Source organism: Myotis myotis, unplaced genomic scaffold (assembly GCF_014108235.1).
Source record: "Myotis myotis isolate mMyoMyo1 unplaced genomic scaffold, mMyoMyo1.p scaffold_m19_p_6, whole genome shotgun sequence".
Classification (NCBI taxonomy): Eukaryota; Metazoa; Chordata; class Mammalia; order Chiroptera; family Vespertilionidae; genus Myotis; species Myotis myotis.
Window position 1 is genome coordinate 49,846,969 of NW_023416368.1, and position 22,641 is coordinate 49,869,609.

General features: G+C 46.1%; 1 protein-coding gene across 3 annotated transcripts in view; it reads right to left on the bottom strand.

Moving 5' to 3' along the window:
* Window positions 1-10,049: 10,049 nt before the first annotated feature.
* TBC1D9 (TBC1 domain family member 9) overlaps window positions 10,050-22,641 on the bottom strand; it is an 87,869-nt gene continuing 75,277 nt past the window's right edge. For all 3 annotated transcript variants that reach the window (XM_036312484.1, XM_036312485.1, XM_036312483.1), the window contains 6 exons: window positions 20,850-21,090; window positions 18,249-18,314; window positions 17,619-17,705; window positions 13,426-13,500; window positions 13,235-13,338; window positions 10,050-12,140 (listed from right to left, as the gene is read on the bottom strand). In XM_036312484.1, the coding sequence (XP_036168377.1) occupies window positions 11,430-12,140; window positions 13,235-13,338; window positions 13,426-13,500; window positions 17,619-17,705; window positions 18,249-18,314; window positions 20,850-21,090 (1,284 nt within the window). In that variant the 3' untranslated portion in view covers window positions 10,050-11,429. The remainder of the gene's footprint in view (window positions 12,141-13,234; window positions 13,339-13,425; window positions 13,501-17,618; window positions 17,706-18,248; window positions 18,315-20,849; window positions 21,091-22,641) is intronic.

Below are 22,641 nucleotides of genomic sequence, written 5' to 3' on the forward strand. Positions count from 1 at the left end.
TGACATAGCTTAGGAAGGGCAGCAAGTTCTTAATGCACTAAATTCCTATTTTCCTCTTTTAAAATTGAGAACATTTACAACTGTCCTTGTTCCAACTGTGATCGATCAGGAATGATGAACAAATGTCTTCATAGCAAATCAAAAAGATAACAATGCTGCACATTTGAATCATGTTCTATATGCTTCCATAATTCTCTCAGCCAGCAGTAGGAAATATCAAGTTATAATTTTATATATAAATGTACAAATGGCAGAAAAGACAATTTGTAAAAGAAGAAATACAAACTCTACAAATAGGGGGGGATATATTTCATATCAATAATAAATGTACCTCTTTTACCTTATAAATCAATCCCTTGTCCCTTCCAAAATTATAATTATTAAAACATTTGCATATAGATTTTAAATTAAATACTATAAATATAAGTAAATAATGAATGTTAGAATTATAGGTTATGAATATTAAAATAGAATTATAATACTCATGCTGTATTAAGGATGGCATTTGACATTCATATGATTCTTTTAGAAAACAATTTGGCACTGAGCCAAGAAAATTGTCCATAACGTTTGATCCAATAATTCCACATCTGAATATCTACTCATATTTAATATTTAAAACAGCAATTAGTGGGAACGGCAGCCTCAGTTGGGATCTAGATGGGAGCTAGATGGGTTTGTCTGAAAGCCGTGCATATGAGCGGTGCACAGGTGCCTACATATACGCATTGCTGTGTAAGTGGGCAGTCAGGCTGCCCTCGGGAATAGGGAGACCGTGGGGAGAGGGCAGAATGGGGTCTACTTGGCCCGGCCCAGCCAATAGAATAAGACCGGACTGATGCCCAAAGAGAGAGACTAGCAAGTTCTATGTTAAGGAGAAAACATTCGTTTCCATTTTGATTAAGGGGCTATTGTGTAGTGATTAGGGAACTAGCTGTGTGAGTATGAACGCATTAACTTTTCTGAACCTCAAATTCTTCACTTTCCCAATGAATATTCTACATCTTTTGGTTATTCTTAATAATAGGTCACGCTTGTGCTTAGCACTGATGCATGAAATCCTCATGACCCTATGAAAGATGTATCCGCTGCATGCATTTAATACTTACACAGCGTTTAACAAGTGCTAGACTCTGCTCTAAGCACTTGGCAAAATTTCACACACTTCATCCTGATTGCAGCCCCCTGAGGTTTGTACTCTGGTTATCTCACGTCACGGATGAGGAAACTCCGAGGCCCAGAGGAGTTAAGTAACTTCTTCTGGGTCCCGTAACCACCGAGTGGTGCTCTTAGGACCTGTCTGACCCCATACTCTCAGTCACCATAGGGCACCCAGAAATTTATGACACGATACTTCCCAGTGCTTTGAAGGTGTACAATGGCTAGATAGACTCATATATTTTTTTCTATAAGTCACATCAAAAGTTATCAAAAAATCACATGAAATGTATGTCCTTCACTTGGTTTATATTCATGACTAGGGGACTTACAAAGAGAAGATTAAACATTAGTACACATTTACTTTAAAAAGTACTTTATTTCATTTCATCCTCAGTAGAACCTGGTGGCAGAGGTGAGGAAGGTAGTACAGGAGATCTAGGGAAAGGAGATTGAGAGGGATTAAGGCCCAGTGGGGACCAGCGAATGAAGAGGAAGAGATGGCTTAGCAGGACAGCTCTGTCCTCAGACACTGGAAGTCAGAGCCAGGGCACAGGTTAGATTCCTTCTGTACACAGTTAAGGACAAGAACTAGTGCTGAGGGGTGCATGTGTAAGCTGACAATTTTAGATAAGGGTAAGAAATGTTCTCCTAGTCACTGTGATCTGAGAGGAAATGTGATGCTATTTGGGTAATGAGTTCTCTATCTCTATAGTATTACATTTCAGGTATTTGGTGTAATAGTAATTCAGAGCAGCAGATTTAATGTCACAAGGACTGGGTTTGAATGTGTCCTTTGCCACCTATGTGACCTAAGGCAACGTATTTAATCTCTTTACATTTTCCTTCCTGTCTGTAAAATGGGGACATAATCAGAATTATAGTGCTGTTGTCAGGATCTAAATAAATACCACTAGTAAATATCTTAGCACAGTAACAACAGCAGGGCACGTAGGAAGGGCATAGGAAGTGATTACTGCAATTGCATGTTTTACTAATGAAGTTTGAATGACCACGCTGCAGGTTGTTGTAGGGAACCAAAAGCATTGACCTTTATAAAGGTTTTACTGAAAGATGTGGGGGGACCCTTACACTCTGGCATCCTGAGCCCCTGACTTAGTGGCCCCCCCTGGGACACAGTTATCACATGGGAGAAGCAGGACTGGATCCCAGGTCTCTTTATTTGGAGCAGCCAGGAGGGCACAGGGGTGAAAGGGAGACATTCCGGCTGAGAAAAAGCCTCGAGGCTCCTGATTCTCAGGCGCTGCTGGGCCTCCGTTTGGATGAAGATAGAGTTGCCGGGTCAGAGGTCAGAGGTCAGAGCCCAAGTCCAGGACCCTCTCCTTCCATCATCCCTCCTCTCCCAATCTCCCAGACAAATGGACATTTCAGAGTCGTGCGCCGTGCCTGGCAGAGAGGCTTTGGCTGAAGGTCCAGGATTGCAGCGTCAATGTGAATGTGACCCGGACACTGGGGGAAGGAGCAAAGGCTAACTGAGGTCGGCTTGGAGCGGTCTTGTCTGCGATCATTGCTGCAAACACTGTTGGCCTGTGTCCAACGGGACGTGGAAGGTGGGATGCGCCGGACGGCCTTCTCAGAGTGCGCTGGCTGCGGTAGCCCCTGTGGGACGAACTGTTGGTCCTGGGCCTGGGAAAGACGAAACCCTGACATTAACAATAAGAGGGATTCACTCCTATGTGGGACATTAAACTGAAAGCAACAAAGGAACAAACGAGACAAGCAAAAATGGAAAGGAGGGGGAAGAGAAACACCTGGGCTATGTGCACCCCTTTTAAAAATATGTGTATATTTTTACTGATTTCAAAGAGGAAGGGAGAGGGAAAGATAGAAACATCAGTGATGAGAGAGAATCATTGATGGGCTGCTGCTTGCACGCCTCCTACTGGGGATTGAGCTGCAACCCAGGGACCCTTCCGTCGGCAGGCGATGCTCTATCCACTGAGCAAAACCAGCTAGGGCTATGCACGCTTTGTAATGTGCAAACATGTCTGTGTGCTTAAAGTGCCATAAAAGCTCTCTCTTTTACATTTTACTTGTGTGGTTAATATGATTGTTGCAAACACATACGTGACAGATTTTAAAATGCCTGAGTCTCACACAAGAGATGAAGCTTTCTCTCCGTTAGTTCCCTCTGACCTGCAGGATGACCTGTTGCTCCTGGAGGGTTTGCCCAGCTGAGTTTCACAATGAAGCAGCTCTGGGGAGTCTGGTTTGCTTCAAGCTGCCCTGTGGCGCTGTGCTCTGCTCCAGGTTCCTGGGCCTTGACCTTGTGAGGTGTACCCTCTCCTTGGCTAAACTTCCTTGTTCAGTATTTCTTGATAGGGTATGAAGGGGAGTTTGTGGTGGAGCTGTTCTAACATTCTTAGAGTAATGGTTGATTCAATGAATGCCTGATTCCACATGCCTGTATTGAGCACCCACTGCATACACTGTGCGAAGGTCTGAGGAGACGGACACATGAAGAGATTGTGATACAGTATGCTAAAGGCAGTGTTAGCGATGTACCCAGGTGACTGGGGAGCAGGGGAGGAGGCCACCTCACTCTGACTGGGCATTTGGGAGCTTCCTGGAAAAGATGCACACACATCCAAGTCTTGAAGAGCGAGGAGGAGTTACCCAGGCAAGGGACGGGGGTAGGGAAGTGACAAAGATAATTCTGTTTTAAATAGATTTATGCATCTCTGGGGAGGGAATCTTGAAGGCAACGAGGGGGGATCTGTTCCATGGCTCTCCCCTGGTTTCTGGTGGTTTGGGGTAATCATTGGCGTTAGAGCATCACCCTGATGATCTCTGCCTTTTTTCACAGGGGGGGGGGGGGGGGGGGGGGATGTGTGTGTATGATTTGATACTCACATACATAGTGAAATGATTATAATACAGTCAAGCCGACTGACATGTTCATCTTTTCACAGCTACCATTCTCTTTTATGTATTTATTTTGTAGTTAGAGCACCCGAAATCTAGTCTCTTAGCAAATTTCCTGTATTCAGCACAGTATTATAAACTATAGTCATCATTGGCACCAATTGAGCAATTTTTACTGTCACTTAAAGACAAAGGGGATTCTTTTTACTGTAAACAGTGAGAAGCGGCAGAGAAGTTTAAATTTCCACGGTAACATGATTCTGATGTTTCCTGGGGTGGGGTGGCCTGTGGGCACAGAGGGAGTATAAGGGGCACCAGCCCCCATCTGTCCAGCTCATACTAAGACCCAGCGGGACGCAGACACCCTGAGGGAAGACTGCCTGAGGCCAGGCTCCCCCCAGGGCAGTGGAGAAAAGCATTGTGAAATGCTAGCAATTCTCAAAGAGAGAACTTGAATGTTAATATTTGTGCCTAACAAAGGTTCCGAGGAATTCCAGCATCCAACACTGTTTCTTTTTTTTTTTTTAAATATATTTTATTGAATTTTTTTACAGAGAGAAAGGGAGAGGGATAGAAAGTTAGAAACATTGATGAGAGAGAAACATCGATCAGCTGCCTCCTGCACACCCCCTATTAGGGATGTGCCTGCAACCAACGTTCATGCCCTTGGCCGGAATCGAACCTAGGACCATTCAGTCCACAGGCCAACGCTCTACCCACTGAGCCAAACCGGTTAGGGCCACTCTGTTTCTTTAGATGTCTGGAGATGAGATACGTTTGAAGCTGAAGAGTTGCCAGATTCACTTTTATTCCATCAAATGGAGTGCAACATTCCGAGGCACAGTTTCCTCCTCTGCGAGATTGAGGCGCTTGGACTGAGATCTTTGAGATTCTTTTCTGCAGTAAAATCTTACTCCGTAAATACGGGTTTTGCCATACTGTGGGTAGAACGTTTGGCTGCTGTTACAACCAGACTTTAGAGCTCTCACTGTAGCTAATTGGGCTGAAGTCAGTCAGCTTGGAATTAGGAAGTTCCTTGGTGTCCACCAATACTCCTCGAGTGCCTGAGGCGCATACAGGCAAAAGGACACGATTGCAGCTTTTAAAAGAGCCACTGAGGTTGCCTCCATCGCAGAGAAAAGGAAAAGTGTGCCATAGGATAACATGACCTTGGGGAGGTCGCTCTTTCTGAGGCTGAAGGGCGACCTGACTTAGGCCATACTTTTAGACATCCTGTAGAGGGAGCCGAGGAAGCTGGCCTCCGTGGGAGGTGCCGGGTGTGCATTAAGCCATGGAGGATGGCGCTCTGTGCCCCTGGAGACTGGCTGGTGGAAACGTGTTATTGGAGGACCGGGGAGGGAAATGTTGCCACCTTAAGGTCATGGACCCAGGGGAAATTACATGTTAAGCAGAAAGAAATCCTGGGGAAATATTTAATGTTGGGTAATGTTTGCATCATGAAGGACACCATCTCCCTTCCATTTAATCTTTTCTTCCTTGATCCTTGGCTTTCGGTGTTGGCGATAGAATCAAGTGCAGTTTCTGCTGAGGGCTTCCTGGACAGAGGTTCTGTTAAGCTCTGCATTTCAGTGGCCCTTGAATTCAAAGCTCTGCCTGTGCCTTTCTGCTCTAGTTGTCCGGAGCATTATGGAGGAATTTATTTTTTCAGTTTTGAATGAAGAAAAAACTTTACCAGGAATCTATTGAATGTCACAGGGAAGGAAGGGTCTTTAGCTCAACATCACCCCCTAGTGGGACACAATAGATTAGCTATTAATTCAGATGCAACTAACAGGTGGAACTGGAGGCTTTGCAGCAGGTTTGCTCTGTGGCAACTACAAATGGCTATTAAGAATCACGTAAGCCCTAACTAGTTTGGCTCAGTGAATAGAGCATCAGCCTGCGGACTCAAGGGTCCCAGGTTCGATTCCGGTCAAGGGCATGTACCTTGGTTGCGGGCACATTCCAAGTGGGGTGTGTGCAGGAGGCAGCTGATCAATGTTTCTCTCTCATCTGATGTTTCCGACTCTCTATCCCTCTACCTTCCTCTCTGTAAGAAAATCAATAAAATATAATCACTTAAACATTTACCTTCCATTTGAAAAGTCACTGATCTTCAGTGAGGGTGGAGCAACTTATTATGCTTCATAACCTCCTCATCCTCTTTCATGTTATTCTCTCATTGTTGCCACAGAGAATGGCATTGAAGAAGTAGGAAAACAAACAAAAAACAGAAGCCACATCTACCTAAAAAGATCTCATGAAAATTGCACACTATTGTAGAACACAAGACACCAAAGATAGAAGACAAATCCCAACGAAATCTAAAGGACCAGGAAACACTTCAAAAATCACTCAGCCTCACTGCTATGAGGGAAGTTCAAAGGAAAACAAATGTCTTTCATCGATCAGATTAGTAACGATTAAGAGTGCTGACTTCACATGTCAGGGAAGGTGTGTGAGAAGAGAGCACTGGTGTTGATGGGAGTGTGGCCAGCAGCCCAGATGTGACTGAAGAAGGTAGATTGCCCGACTGGCGTGGTTGTGTGTTGACCTGTGAACCAAGAGGTCAAGGGCACATGCCCGGGTTGCGGGCTTGATCCCCAGTGGGGGCTGTGCAGGAGGCAGCCCATCAATGATTCTCTTTTAGCATTGATGGTTCTATCTCTCTCTCCCTTTCTGAAATCAATAAAAACATATTTAAAAAAAATAAAAAGACCAAGCACCTCTAGGTTTAGGCAAAGCTGTAGTCAGCGACTACAGCCGTGGGCAAACTACGACCCGCGGGCCAGATCCGGCCCGTTTGAAATGAATAAAACTATTGAAAAGAAAGACCGTATCCTTTTATGTAATGATGTTTACTTTGAATTTATATTAGTTCACACAAACACTCCATCCATGCTTTTGTTCCGGCCCTCCGGTCCAGTTTAAGAACCCATTGTGGCCCTCGAGTCAGAAAGTTTGCCCACCCCTGGACTAGGCCCAGGCCAGCCCGAGACTGGGAGGCTGCTACAGCTCTGGGGACAGGAAAGGGAGGAGAAACCTAGCCTGCTCCCTACTTGCTGTGACGAGATTGGACTGTGGGAGCTGCCCTCTGCCCCCTGCCAGGGTTCCCCACCTGTGTATCCATGTGGGACGAGGGCATCATTGGGACATGAGCCTTCTCACTGCCTGTGGCTGCCTTGCGCTACTTCCTGTGGTGTATGGCCCTTCTGCCCAGACCAGACCAGAGTCATGCTGGATGGGAGGGTGTGGTGGGTCTGCAGTTTCTCTGGCATACTCACTGTTTCTGCCACACTCACTGTTCCTGCCACACTCGCTGTTCCTGCCACAATCGCTGTTCCTGCCCACTCACTGTTCCTGCCACACTCGCTGTTCCTGCCACACTCGCTGTTCCTGCCACACTCGCTGTTCCTGCCCACTCGCTGTTCCTGCCACACTCGCTGTTCCTGCCCACTCACTGTTCCTGACACACTTGCTGTTCCTGCCCACTCACTGTTCCTGCCACACTCACTGTTCCTGCCACACTCGCTGTTCCTGCCCACTCACTGTTCCTGCCACACTCACTGTTCCTGCCACACTCGCTGTTCCTGCCACACTCGCTGTTCCTGCCACACTCGCTGTTCCTGCCCACTCACTGTTCCTGCCACACTCGCTGTTCCTGCCACACTCGCTGTTCCTGCCCACTCACTGTTCCTGCCACACTCGCTGTTCCTGCCACACTCGCTGTTCCTGCCACACTCGCTGTTCCTGCCCACTCACTGTTCCTGCCACACTCGCTGTTCCTGCCCACTGTTCCTGCCACACTCGCTGTTCCTGCCCACTCACTGTTCCTGCCACACTCGCTGTTCCTGCCACACTCGCTGTTCCTGCACACTCACTGCACACTCACTGTTCTGCACACTCACTGTTCCTGCCCACTCACTGTTCTGCACACTCACTGTTCCTGGCGCACTCACTGTTCCTGCACACTCACTGTTCTGCACTCACTGTTCCTGGCACACTCGCTGTTCCTGCACACTCACTGTTCTGCACACTCACTGTTCCTGGCACACTCGCTGTTCCTGCACACTCACTGTTCTGCCCACTCACTGTTCCTGCCACACTCGCTGTTCCTGCCACACTCGCTGTTCCTGCACACTCACTGCACACTCACTGTTCTGCACACTCACTGTTCCTGGCACACTCACTGTTCTGCACACTCACTGTTCCTGCCACACTCACTGTTCTGCACACTCACTGTTCTGCACACTCACTGTTCCTGCACACTCACTGCACACTCACTGTTCCTGGCACACTCACTGTTCTGCACACTCACTGTTCCTGGCACACTCACTGTTCTGCACACTCACTGTTCTGCACACTCGCTGTTCCTGCACACTCACTGTTCCTGCCACACTCGCTGTTCCTGCACACTCACTGCTCTGCACACTCGCTGTTCCTGCACACTCACTGCACACTCACTGTTCCTGGCACACTCACTTGCCCAGCATTCTGGCTCCAGGTTTCCTCCTTTCCCCGGGGAGTGTTCTCTTTCACGGTTTCCTCTCTGAAAGCTGCTCTGCTGAGGCCGGGCCGTGCTCTGCAGCGGGAGCTGACCAGGACGCCAGGTCCAGTCTCTCCGGACGGAGACATGGAGCCCACCAGCCGTGGGGGTGGAGCGAGCATGAGCACGGGAAACAAATCATAAGAGCTAGACGGAAGCGACCACTCGCAGAAGGTGAATCACAAGGCATTGGAATCGAAGAGAATAACCCACGGAGATACGAAAAAGACATAACCCAACAGCGAAAAGCTAGACAGGAACTTTATCATCTTTTTTCTTTTTAGAAAAAGCTCTTTGAAACGCACTGCCTGCCTTAGGAATGAGCTGGCAAGCCTACTTGTCTCAGAGACCAAGCTGGACTGTCAGGCCTGAAGCTCAAGGCCCCTCCATTCGCATCCTTTAAAGCGAACAGACTAACTCGAGCCCCAAGAGCGTAAGCTGCTGCCACGCTGGAAGCACCGTGACGTGCTGGCACAAATGACTGTCCCACAGCATCAGGAGACACGTGCTTTCAGGGTTAGAGCGCCTTTCTCCGTGACAACGGGAGCTCCGGTCCTCTCATTCATAGGGCTACCCATTTATCACTGTTTTCTGTTCATCCTCCCCCGAGGATATCCCCCTCTCCCCCCACCCCCGCTTGCTTTTCAGAGCATGGGAGGGAGGGAGGTAGAGAGGGAGGAGGAGAGAAACGATGTGGAGACACATCGATTGGTTGCCTCCCACACATGCCCCAACGGGGCCTCGGGCAGGGGAATCAAACCTGCAACCCAGGTGTGTGCCCTTGACCGGTGGGGCTGAGGCTCTGACCACTGAGCAACACCAGCCAGGACAGGGCGACACATTTAAACATATGCTTATCCCCCACCCTCAACCTGGAAGAATCGGATTTTCAAGAGTTATTTCCTGAGGTAGCTTTTAAGTGACTTTAAAGATAGAAACACATGATGGAAGAATGTGTAACAATCTTAGAGTCAAGTCAAACAAATGCTAGTCACTCGCTTAAAATACATAACAAATGGTATTACCGGGTACTAGTAACAACGAAACAAGGTGGCATTACAGTGTGCTAATGAAACAAGGGCGGTGAAGGCCTGGGGCAGGAGGCGAGGGAGGGCTACAAGGGGTCTATGGGGGGACGAGGGGAAGGGGACATATGAAATACTTTCAATAATGAAGATTTAAAACACTGGAAAAAAAAAAAGAATGGGACAGGAATTTTCACCCTTTACTCACTTATGCAGGATGAGTTAAGTAACCAGATAACTAAAAAAATTCCTTTCCTTGTTTTAAATGCATGCCTTCATAGGCACATCACTACACACTGTATTTATCTCAAAACACTTGCCTGTAAAAATGTTTATTTAGTCAAAATGGTTGCCTAATATAATTTCCCCTGCAATGTTGTGAAAAGAATGTTATTGCCGTAAGCAGGAACTCAAAAGCCCATAAAAGCCACATCTGAGTATGTGATGTATTTTATTTGTTCACATTGATCTTACTTGAGGTTAACACTACTTCATTGGACAGTTTAAAAATCATTCTGTAAACAAAATTGAAAACAAAACGGCGACAGCTAAAATAAGGACACAACGTACAGTAACATAAAGGAATGTGTTCAAAGGACTATCCTGAAGAAGCAAAGGAAACGTGACCATGGTGACGAATTCCACAGTAAGGGGAAAACCTCCAGCATCTGAAGTGAGGACAGTAATAAAAAAGAAGCATGAGTCCAAAGTGCAGGTGTGCTAGTTTCATTTCCACATCCATTCAGGAAACAGACAGAGCATACTATGCTTTATATAAAGTGACAAATTCTGCTTTAAAACATTCAGTTACATTATCTTGCAGGTTTTTTTCCCCCCCGTTTACGTGATCTCTACATTGATTTAATCAGAAAGATGATCGTATGTGATACATGGTATAAATTTCTGGAATCTACGGAGAGTATGGAAATGGTAAAGTTAATTTATTTTTTTGCTTTATTTGTAATGAGTAACAAGAAGCTGAAAATCCAGGATCAGAAGCATCAGTACTTTTATTCTATTTCCCTTCACGTTGCAAAAAAAAAAAATCCTGAGCCCTCAGTCACCTTCATCGCCACTTTGATTCTCTGTAACAAAAGACTGTTCCTTTTCTCTGAGTTCTGGCAGCTGACACAAATAATAGCTGGCTTTTTGAATGCAAAATGTGTCCGAATTGACCAAATAGAACCGTTAATCTGGCACCATATAAAAATCACACGTTCATAACTGTTTAGAACCTCAGTGTTTTCCCCTTGTGGGGAATATCTGCGGAATATAATTTTTGAATAGAGGACTTTTTATGAAATATATTTCAAATCTTAAAAAATAGTTTTAATGCTCCCCAAAGTGGTCCAGGATTTACCCCAGCTGACAATGGCCATTCCATTTAAGAACATCTCCTTTTCCTTACAGCTCTGATTTTATTTAAAAAGCCCAAATACACAAATGGCTGCTGCCTTATTTAGCATTAAGCAGCACTATTTTCTTTTTTTAAACCATGTCTACAGCTTCACAGCAAGACTAAGAAGTTATAATACACACATATCACGAACAGATTCATATTTTTTTTGGAATTCACTGAATATACTGTATTCTGGTAAATCCCCCTTCCCCCAACAAGAGAGAGTCCTATACCTACAGCAAGGTGTTAAATATTTCTCCCACAGTTTGCATTGTATTATATTATGAAAACACGAGGTTTCGAGCCGGGTACTAATAAATATTTAATTTAAAAGGAAGAAAGAAACCTCAAGACAGAACATAAAAAAGACCCTTTCCTGGCCCCTCCTCCCCCGCCCCCTCCCAGGGAAGGCAGGTCAGCCAGACAAGGCCGAGATCTCGTAGTCACTGGCCGAAGGGAGGGCCTTGCCCATCATCCTGATGTTCTTCGCACTGGTGATCCTGGCCATCATGCACACGGGCTTGTCAAAGTACTTCACCAGGGCGGGCTCCGTGAGGAGGGAGGCCAGGAACTGCTCGAAGGTGATGGCCCAGTCGCGGTCCAGGCAGGTGCTGCCGGGCAGCGCCGCGGAGCCCTGGCCGCTGCGCACCAGCACCGTGTCCTCCCCGATGTCCTCGCAGTGCAGCTTGTCCTCCTCGTGGGAGCCGGCACTCAGCACCGAATACGAGGACATGGAGCTGTCGTCCTTGGTGTCGTCGTCAGAGATGAGCATGGAGGAGGAGGCCCCGTGGTCCCGGGGCGAGGAGTCCTCCAGCTTGATGTCCTCCATCTGCCCTCCCAGGGAGTGCTCCTCGCTGTCGCCCGCCAAGCTGGCTGGGTGGGACTCGGCGGACTCCGCCCCGTAAGGCTGGCCCGGCCCTTTCCTGGAGAAGGGCACCCCCAGGATGCCCTGGGTGCAGGCCCCACCGCCCGCCTCCTTCGCCGGCTGGGTGATGAAGAGCTTGCCCACCTCCCCGATCTCCAGCAGGAGGCTGGTCACCGCCGCCGTGGCGTGGTACAGCTCCTGCTCGTTGGGGTCCTCGCTGAACATGTTGTACATCGTCTTACACAGCTCGATGAACTGCCCCTGGGAGGGATGTGGAGAAGCACAAAGAATGTCACCATCCCTGGGGAAGCACCAGGAGGGAAGCGGCCTGCAAAGCCATCTGGCATTAGGGCTCCTGAAAGATCACCGGAAAGTCCTGTGCATGGGGGGGTTGACCCGGTCTCTAAAGGGGACCATTTTTTAGTTTTAAAAACTTGCAACATCAGCAACAGCGGGAAGAATGAAATGATGAACCTTCACATACCCGTCCTTAGAGTAAGACTGACTGTGCTACCCAGTTGCTTTGTTACGTTTTCATCCTTTGTTGAAGTATCTCAGGGAAATCCCACATCTCATGTCATTTAACACCTACACCCTTGGGTAGGCATGTCAGTTTCTCCAAGGTTAGCTCAGGACCTCTCCCCCAGGACACCCTGCTGGGGCCCCTGGACAGAGAAATATGCCTTCCCACCCCACCCACATGGCTTATCTGTTTTCCGTTAGGAAAGTCGACACGTCCATACTGTGTTCTAATTACCTGTGTTGTTTCGTCTCCCTCATTACACATCAGCTTTTGAAGAAAAAAATGTCAGACATCGTCATAGCTGAGCACAGATCTGGAAACAGCTCAGCCTGGTCTTTTGAGTATCTGAGGGTGTTTTTAATGACTGGGATGAGGTGTGGACTCTCAAAATTTGGATATTTTGCCCTAACCGGTTTGGTTCAGTGGATAGAGCGTAGGCCTGTGGACTGAAGGATCCCAGGTTCGATTCCGGTCAAGGGCATGTACCTTGGTTGCAGGCACAATCCCAATAGGGGGTGCGCAGGAGGCAGCTGATCAATGTTTCTCTCTAATCGATGTTTCTAACTCTCTATCCCTCTCACTTCCTCTCTGTAAAAAAATCAATAAAATATATTTTAAAAATATTTTGGATATTTTGTGATTCACATTTTCTCTGAGAGGTCATTTTCTCACAACTGAGCATATTTTTGATGCACAAAATAGGTGTAAACAGATACTACCTAAGTGCCCAAGCTACCATTGCCTTTGAGGGGTATTTATTCTGTATTTATCTACGACCAGGAAACAGAGTCGTCAGGTTTAATATGAATGAATTGAACTGTCGAGAGCTTACCTGATTCAATTTGGGTAAATCCTTTGCATTCTTTGATTTTGACTTGTTTTCTGTAGTCCAGAGCCTCAGATAAATACGATTTTCTTGAGAATTTGCCCTCTTCCCTAAAACCCAGATATGAAGAAGTGTTCAAACACCAAGAAACAGTGTCCAACCCGCAGGAAGGTAAACGTATAGAAGGGAGTCTGTACCTCTGTCTGGCTTCAGACTCACGGTAACGAAGCCATCGTCTGTGCTGTGCTTGCTTCTGCTATCCAAGCCAACCACTGCCAAGGAATATTCAGAAGAAAAAGTAGACTGTTATGTAATGAACCTATCCATTTAGCATTTGTAGTAGGAAAGAGAGAGACCACTAGGTAGGGTTGTCTGACTTAGCAAAAACAAAACAAAACAAAAACCCAGCACACTTAGTTAAATTTGAATTTAAGATCAACAACAAATCATGTTTTAGTGTGTGTCCCAAATAGTGCCTGGGACACACATGCTAAACAAACTGCTGACTGCTTATATGAAATAAAATTTTACGGGCTGTCCCGTAATTTATCTGATAACCCTATTTCTAGGTGAAGAAATACCCCCCTCAGGATGCTTTATCACAACCGGGGTTTAGTGTACAACCAGGAAATAAAGGGATGACATCACGGCATCTTCAGGGCAGAAAAAGGGGTGGCACTTGCTCTGGTGAATCTTGATTTCCCTCCCCCCCATTACACTGCCATCCTAGCTTTGCAATCAGGAGACGGATTTTCTGTCAGGCTCTGCAAAAGACCAAAAACTCACTTTCTAAAAACAAATGGAAATCCAAGTTGATAAAGGAAACAAATGTTATATGTTCCAAAACTCCTTTAGACTTATAATCTGGCATTTCGAAAATATGACTTTCCAGGAAACCACTTTTAACTTTTTTTTCCCCTTCTTGAAACGGGAGGTTACAAAGCACACGGGCACTTTGAAAGAGAGAGGCCAGCACCAGCCTCCGTCAGTGTCAGCGGTGGGAGGGCCTGCAGCGCTTCTTCAACCATCCACAAGGGGACTGTCTGCCTGGTATCTGACCTTGACTGAATTTAGTGTTGAAGCAATCCCAGTGGCTTTGAAGACAGAGTGAGGACAATGGACTATATGTCATTGAGAAAGTCCTCTCCTCTTCCTGTTGAAATGATTTAGCCAACAAGTATAGATATTCAAAACTAATGTATGGTAAGCCCATGCAATGGAGAGTATACAACCATTTAAAACCATGTTTTTAGAGAATGTTTAATGATGTGGTAGCATGCTTACTGGATTTGAAGTGAAAAAAACAACAACAAAAAACAACAAGATATAAAACTGCAGAGGCAGTTTGATCCCAATTTTATTTATTTATGTATACACACACACACACACACACACACACACACACACACACACACACACACACACTAGAGGCCCGGTGCACGAAATTCGTGCACAGGGGGGTGGGGAGGGTATGTCCCTCAGCCCAGCCTGCACCCTCTCCAATCTGGGACCCCTTGAAGGATGTCCGACTGCCCGGTGTGGGATCGGGCCTAAATGGGCAGTCAGACATCCCTCTCATAATCCAGGACTGCTGGCTCCCAACCGCTCGCCTGCCTGCCTGATTGCCCCTAACTGCTTCTGTCTGCCAGCCTGATCAGCCCCTAACCACTCCCCTGCCAGCCTGATCGACACCTAACTGCTCCCCTGCTGGCCTGGTCCCCCCCAAGCCCTCCCCTGCTGGCCTGGTCCTCTCTTGCTGCCCTCCCATGCAGGCCTGGTCCCCCCCCCCCCCAACTACCCTCCCCTGCTGGCCTGGTTCCCCCCCCCAACTGCCCTCCCCTGCTGGCCTGGTTCCCCCACAACTGCCCTCCCCTGCAGGCCTGATCTTCCCCAACTGCCCTCCCCTGCTGACCATCTTGTGGCGGCCATCTTGTGTGTTGGAGTGATGGTCAATTTGCATATTACTCTCTTATTAGATAGGCTATATATATATGACTATAATTACATACATGAATAAAAAGGACTGAAAAGAAATATTTCAAGATATTATTAGTTACCTTTGTATTACAAGCTTTAAAGATATCTTTAGCTTATTTTATATGTTATATCTGTTTTTAAAATTTCAACACAAAGCAATAGTACCTTTGGAGTTGGCTGCCCGGGGTCACCTAGGTAATAGCATACAGATTCTGTCCAAAGCGCTGACCCTCAATTCCTAGTGCCAACAATAGTGAGTCTGGGTCTGGCTCACTCCTCTACTCAGTGACTTAGGGCTCACAGTTAAAAGCAGGTCTCAGCTGTGCTTATTCTGGGATGGCAGGATTTAAGAGGCAAAAGGACTCAGGAGCAACCCATGTTTACTGTCAGACTTGGGCAAGCCATGAAGCTGCCCGCAGGATGAATTAGAAGGCAGATAACCCACTGCAGTGGGAAGCTGAGAGACACTGCTTAATTATGCAAGACAAAGCAGTATGGGACTTAATGTAATAAGTTGGGGATATACACAACAAGATGGATCATGTCTCTGTGGACCTACCAACCACAGAGGCAGCACTAAGCTTTTTCTGTAAAGGGCCAGACAGTAAATGCAGGGTGAGGTAGTTGTTCGTATGAAAAACAGTACAATAATTAACTACTAATAATACAAAGATAAACTCCGTGTTTCGAGTACTCAGAAGTATAAATCTACCTTCGCCCACCCTCTATCTTAGGCCCTGCAGGCGGTGTGTCTCTGCCCCAGCTCCCAAGTCCACCTCTGAGGCATGAAAGCAGCCATGGACATCATACAAATGAGTAATAGCTTGGCTGTGTTCCAAAAAAACTTTATTTATAGGCACTAAAGTTTAAATTTGATATAATTTTCCCATGTCATGAAAGATTACTTGTGATTTTTTAAAAACCATTTAAAAATGTCAGAAGCATTCTGAGTGCACAGGCTGTACAAACAGGCCGTGGGCCAAATCTGGCCCCACGGGCTGGAATTTGCAGACATCTATCACAGAGCAAAGGCGGATCTGAGAGAACGCTTTCTGATATAATGCTTGTCCAGATTGTGGACAGCAGCATGACGAGCTTACTGAGCCTGACCCGACAGGGAGAGGGGAGCAGAGTGTACAGCCTGGCGGACGTGTCTTCTCTAAGCTAGTGGACATGAGGCCCATGATCCCTTCAGTGGGCTGAAGTACCTGCCCCCCAATAATTGCCCAAATTTAAAAATCTTATCAAGTAACATATCAAGCAAGCATAGCCATATACTAGGTGCACCAGTTAATAATGCGGATTTTTTTCACTAGATGGAGTTACACATATGTTGATATATACGTGATTTGATATGTATGTATGTATGCTATTTTGTTGTATTGACAACAAACTTCAAAACTTCATATGTCGCCCTAATTGGTTTGGCTCAGTGGATAGAGCGTCGGCCTGCGGACTGAAAGGTCCCAGGTTCAATTCCGGTCAAGGGCATGTACCTTGGTTGCGGGCAACATCTCCAGTAGGGGGTGTGCAAGAGGCAGCTGATTGATGTTTCTCTCTCTCTCATCAATGTTTCTAATTCTCTATCCCTCTCCCTTCCTCTCTGTAAAAAAAAATCAATAAAATATATATTTTTTTTAAAAAAAACTTCATATGTCAAATTTGCTGAAGGTGCTAATATCATAGATATTTTTACGCTTAAAAATGTTCAATTTTGTGCCAAAAAAAGAGCATTTGTGGGAAGTTTTAATTCATTACTTTGTTTTAAAGAAAAGTGCTGCTGAACACTTCAGGAAGCTTACGGTGAACATGCTCCATCTCAAGATACTTGTGAACACAGGTTTAAAAGTGATGATTTCAATGTGAAAGACAAAGAATGTCCAGGTCAACCGAAAAAGTTTGAAGACCAACTATTACAAGCATTATTGGATGAAGATGCATGTCAAACTCAAAAACAACTTGCAGAAAGATTAAACGTTGCTCAGCAAACAATTTCCAATCGTTTACAAGCAATGGGAAAGATTTTAAAGGAAGGAAAATGGGTGCCACATCAACTGAATGAAAGACAAGTGGAAAACCGAAAAGTTATCAGTAAAATAACTTTACTGATAGTAGAAGTGGAAAATTGGGTGTCTGAATGGTTTGCCTCAAAACAAGAAAAGTTCTTTGGGACGGTATCCACAAATTACCTGAAAGATGGGGGAAATGTGTAGCCAGTGATGGACATTACTTTGAATAAAGCACTTTTGATGTTTCTCTTGAAATTGTGTTTTCTTTGATTACAAAATCTGCCATTATTAACCGGTACACCTAGTTACTTCTTTGACTGACTAGCTTTGGAGGTAACTTTTTCCAGTGGCAGAGGGCTCTGTGGAAGAGAAATATAGTACCCTGGTGAAAAAAAGCCACTTACCATGTGTGCATTCTGGGGTGATATCTTCAAAGAAATACTGAGTTGCTTCAAAAGCAGAATCTGGCTCATCTTGATCAGAGGATGGCTCTGGAGAGGGCGGGAAAGGTCATTCTCACACAGGCAGGGCCACGACTGCTGACCCTGTGCTGTACTCGTTAAAGAAGTGACCCAGGACAGGATGAGGCACTAATGGTACCCAGGTCGGGGAGGGTCACAACCTAAAGTTTTACCCTGTCTCTATCCTAGCGCCAACTCTTTCTCTAATTGTTTTGTTAGATAGATCCCAGCTGGAGGCCAACGTTACTTAAAACTTACATTCTCATCCATCTTTCCTACTTGTTTCTGTCAGGGCTAGAACTACTGCCCCTAGCTTCGGCATCTCAGAGTCTCTGGAATTTCATGTGCTGCCAAATGCTAGTTATTCTTTCTCTCACAGAGACTGCTCTTTGCTGTCAACACAACTCACACTCTGACAGGCAAATGACTGCAGACTCAAGGAGCCGACTCAGGAAGTTACGTAGAGCGTCATTATTCAGTTCATTCTTAGTGACCAGTGAGTGATTTTGTGTATCGAAAAGAGGCAAACAGGTCATGGTTACGTGCATGTACTGCTGTGTGTGGCTCACTTACCAGGCAAGACATGCATTTTGTACAGGAGTTTGAGTTTCTCTGTGAGGTCCCCATGGCAGGCAGCACCTAGAATTCCGAAACACCAACATGAAATGCACCGTGTGTTAGAAACTCCTCCAGGCTTAGCATTCCCTGGAAAAGTCTACTTTTTACAAGTTGAAACCAAGACTCGAGGTCACAGAAGGTATGGCCAGGGCATGCTTGGGTCAAGAGCTCTGGAACCAGGATTCCTGGTTTCAAATCCTTTGTACTTAGTCTGTGACCTTGGGAGAGTCAGGTAGGAAACAATCACAGGTTCACACCGAGCCCAAGGTACTAGAGAACTCTCAGTTGAAACTGACTCATTCAACATTGCACTTTGGGGCCAGTGTTCAGTCACGTAATCACCGACTTCCAGATGCTTCCACCTTCTCCATTCACAATGAGGTATCTTTCCAATGACCAGCTGCATCATGGCATCTGTGATGTGTTTAGTGACTCTTACCTCTTGGCAACACAACTGGAGACGGAGATACAGCTAATTCATGGCTGCTGATAGCAATCCCTTATTTCTAATTTCATTATAGACCATTTATTTGTTCAGATTTTTAGAGGAATCTTTCTGGGGATTGATATTAAAATTACAGATCCATCTTCAGCAACTTTCATGTTTTAATTTTTAAAAACCTGAACAGAATTTCACTTTTCTGGCCAACTTGTCTGTCTCCATCACTGTACCTGACCCATGTGCCCGACAACAGCTCAGAATTCTCCCAGTCACCTGGGCGGAGGCTTGCTCTGCTCAAGAACTCCCTGCATTTTAAGAGGCTTTCGTATTCTTTTTCCACGTTTTCTCTCTTTTGGACTCTCCTTTATTGAAGATTTTGGAAAGTATTTTTCTTATTGGAGTTGACTACACTAAGTAAATTAAATATTTCTATTTATCTCTATCACATTCTATATGCAGAACCTCTCTTTTTCCTCTTCCTTGTTCTTGTTCAAAGATAATTTTAAAAAGAACAACCCTTTTTCATAGACACCAATATAATAGTAAGTTAGGGTAGGGTCAAAGGGGTCCTTAGCCTTGTCTGGATTGTCTTACTTTCTTAAAAAGCCGAATACCTAAGTGTATTCTATGTGTACTTAAAAATTAATAACTCTTTCTTTGCTAAAAAAACAAAAACAAACAAAACACACATCGTGTTTGCTGTCTTTCGCATGGAGTAATTAGGAAAAAATGAGCTTTTGAGACAGCACTCATACGAACCCTGGGCCCAGCGTGTGCTAACTGTGCGTCCAGTTCAGTTCAATAACAGATAAATGTCCCAGCAAGTTACTTATCTTCTCTGAGCTTCCATTTCTTTAACTGAAAATGAGAAATCTAATAATAAGCACATGGTAGTAATAGTAACAGCACACACTGTGCCTCCAGGAGGCCTGGGTTTGAACTACAGCTTTGCCGTGTCCTTTAGGCACAGGGAACGCACATGAAGCATGAGGGCAATGCCTGGCTCAGAGTCAATGCTGTGTAAGTTAGACATCATACTGCTATGACCTCAAAGGGCTGCTGTCTGGATGCAGTGATTAAGGACAAAGTCCACAGCATCAGAACAGTGCCTGCCCTTAACCAAGGCCAGTTCCTGAATGTCCCCATATTTTTGAGTAACTTTACACAAGTAATTTTTTCTTACCTAAGAGGACCTCATCTACACCTCTTCACCTTTTTAAAGACCGTCAGCTTTCTCTGGCCTTCCAATCACTATTCTGAAAGATTCAGGGCACTTTTTGGAACCATGATTGGCTCTGTGCCTGCCACCTTCATCCTTCCTGGGCATGTCCTTTTAAAGTATGTGGCCCAAGGTCACCAAGTGGCACAATTAGGAAAAGAACATTTTTCCTTCTTATCTCATTCTGGCAGCCTGACAATGCCTGCTACACCCACAACTCCTATCTGTCGGCCAAGCTCAACTACGAGGTGGCCTTTCCCCTCAATGCCCAGTGAAGGAGAGTCCACTAGGATAGAGGGCAGTGAGCAGGTCAGACAGCAAGGCTGCCAGGCAGAAACCACATGCTGCTGGTGAGGGGTGGGTCTGCCTGCTCGTGACCCGTGGTCCTTCCTCCCCGCTAACTCCTGGCAAACGAGAGAAAGGGCTGCCCTGCAGACTGCGGAGCTGTGTGCTTCTCAGGCCTTTATTAAAAACACCATGAAATGCTTCTTTGAAATTTAATGAAACATTTTATATGTAATAAAAAAATATATTTTTTTTGGTCAAAGAAAAGCAATCTGCCCAAACACTTCTTTTTCTCCTGTAAAGTTATCACGGTCTGTGGTTTCAGTGTTGAGGCTGGCATTTTATTGTCTTGCGAATTCTCTGATTTCTTTTTAACTAGCGGTGGGGCCTATCTAATGTCGAAGACAATGATTTAATAATATAGTATATCCGTGAGCTCAAAATGAGTTTTACAATCGGTTTGCAAGCCCTAACATGTGCCGCTCTGCCCTCTAACCCCAATCTTCTGAGGCAGTGAGGGCTATGGCCCTGGGGCCAGCCAGCACTGCGCACCACGGGCGTGACTACCCGCCCTGCCCTCCCAGATCATGCAGCCACATCACATCCTTACTCAGCCCAGAGACAAACTCTCGGAAGTTAATCAGAGAGTCTCCGTTTTCGTCCAGTAACTGGAACAAGCGGGAGGCCAGCACGTCGGAGTGAGCTCCACAGGCCCAGGGAAAGAGAAGAGCAAACATCCCCTTGAACTGCTCGAAGTCAATGCGGTACTGCTCCAGGTAAGGCAGGCTGGGGTCGTGCCGGTCCAGCGCGTTGCTGCTCCCGCCCCAGTAGCAGCTGGTGAGATGTTCTGCCTGAAAACACAAAGGACAGGACGGTTCGGAGGACTCCACCTCAGAGCAGGTGCCAGGGAAAACAGGCTTCTGGTCAACCCGTGGGCACCTCCTGGGGCACCGCTCTGGTCTCAGGGCTCCTCTGTCTCCTCCTCCTGTTCTATCTCCACCTGAACCCCTCTCAACCGCCCCAGCTCCATGGCAACCATCTCTGCAGTTAACATCGGGCAGGAAAGATCCGGTTCAGTTACTGGAGTAGGTGAAGAAAGAAAGGGAACCCCCACCCCAGGCTTCTTCCTCTTATGCACACCCTCCATGCACTTTAATAACTCCCATGAAGATGAACTCTTTTTTTTTTATTTAAAAGAAATCAAGAGGCCAAAACCGGTTTGGCTCAGTAGATAGAGCGTCGGCCTGTGGACTGAAGGGTCCCAGGTTCGATTCTGGTCAAGGGTATGTACCTTGGTTGCGGGCACATCCCCAGTAGGAGGTGTGCAGGAGGCAGCTGGTCGATGTTTCTCTCTCATCGATGTTTCTAACTCTCTATTCCTCTCCCTTCCTCTCTGTAAAAAATCAATAAAAACATAAAATAAAATTAAAAAATTAATTAATTAAATAAATAAAAGAAATAAATAAAGAGAATGTTAACCTGAAAAGCATCCGTCATTTAGGCCATGTGACCACTTTGTTCTCTGGGTGAGAATGACAAAGTCCAGGGCTCAAGTGGCCCACACAGGTCATCCAACCCAGCAGCCAAAGCCGACCACAATGACATTCTGTGTCCCAGTTCATAATTTACTGTCCCATAAACCCTGGTCACCAAAATCACACAAACATCATCCTAGCCATGCAGCATTCAAGCTGCGAGCCGGTGGCCCTCCTCTCTCACTCATCTGAAATAGCTTAGAGCAGGTAGGGGGAGGAGCCACTGTGGGGAGGAGAGGAGAGAGCTTCCTGTTTCCGTCCTTGGAAGAGAGGCAGCCTCTCTCCTCCTGAGGTCATATTGATTGTGGAGGAAACAGATGCCTGCTCTAGGAAGACCGCAAAGATCACACATATAGAAAGGACCAGAAGAATCTGCTCCCCCCCGCATCTCCCCCCCGCCCCCACACACACACACATTAGTGCTGGGTGGTAGGTGGGGGAGGAGATGGCCATGAAAACAGGGCTGCATTTTTATTCAATTCCCTGTTTTACTATTTCACTATAAGCATGTATAAATATTACCACAGAACAAAGCACTTTCAGAACAGTTCTTTCCCCCTCGCCCAGGGGTTCTGAATAGGTGGGGAGGGAGTCCGTTGTGAGTGTGAAGCAATTCCATTTTGCTCTCACTTACAAAGGAGCAAAGACCAATGTCTTTATCGCAGTGGTATACTGGGAATTGCAGTTAACAACCTAGAAAAGAGGGGAGGAGGAGTAGGGATGAGAGGAGGAAGAGGAGGTGGAAAAAAGAGGCAAAACCAGGTTTTCTGCAATGTAGTCCCTGGGAGAATACTGGGAGGCTGTGCTTAGGGACGCATTCCAGGCTACGGGCGGAGGCAGGGGTGATGTCAGAGGAAGGAGGTGGAG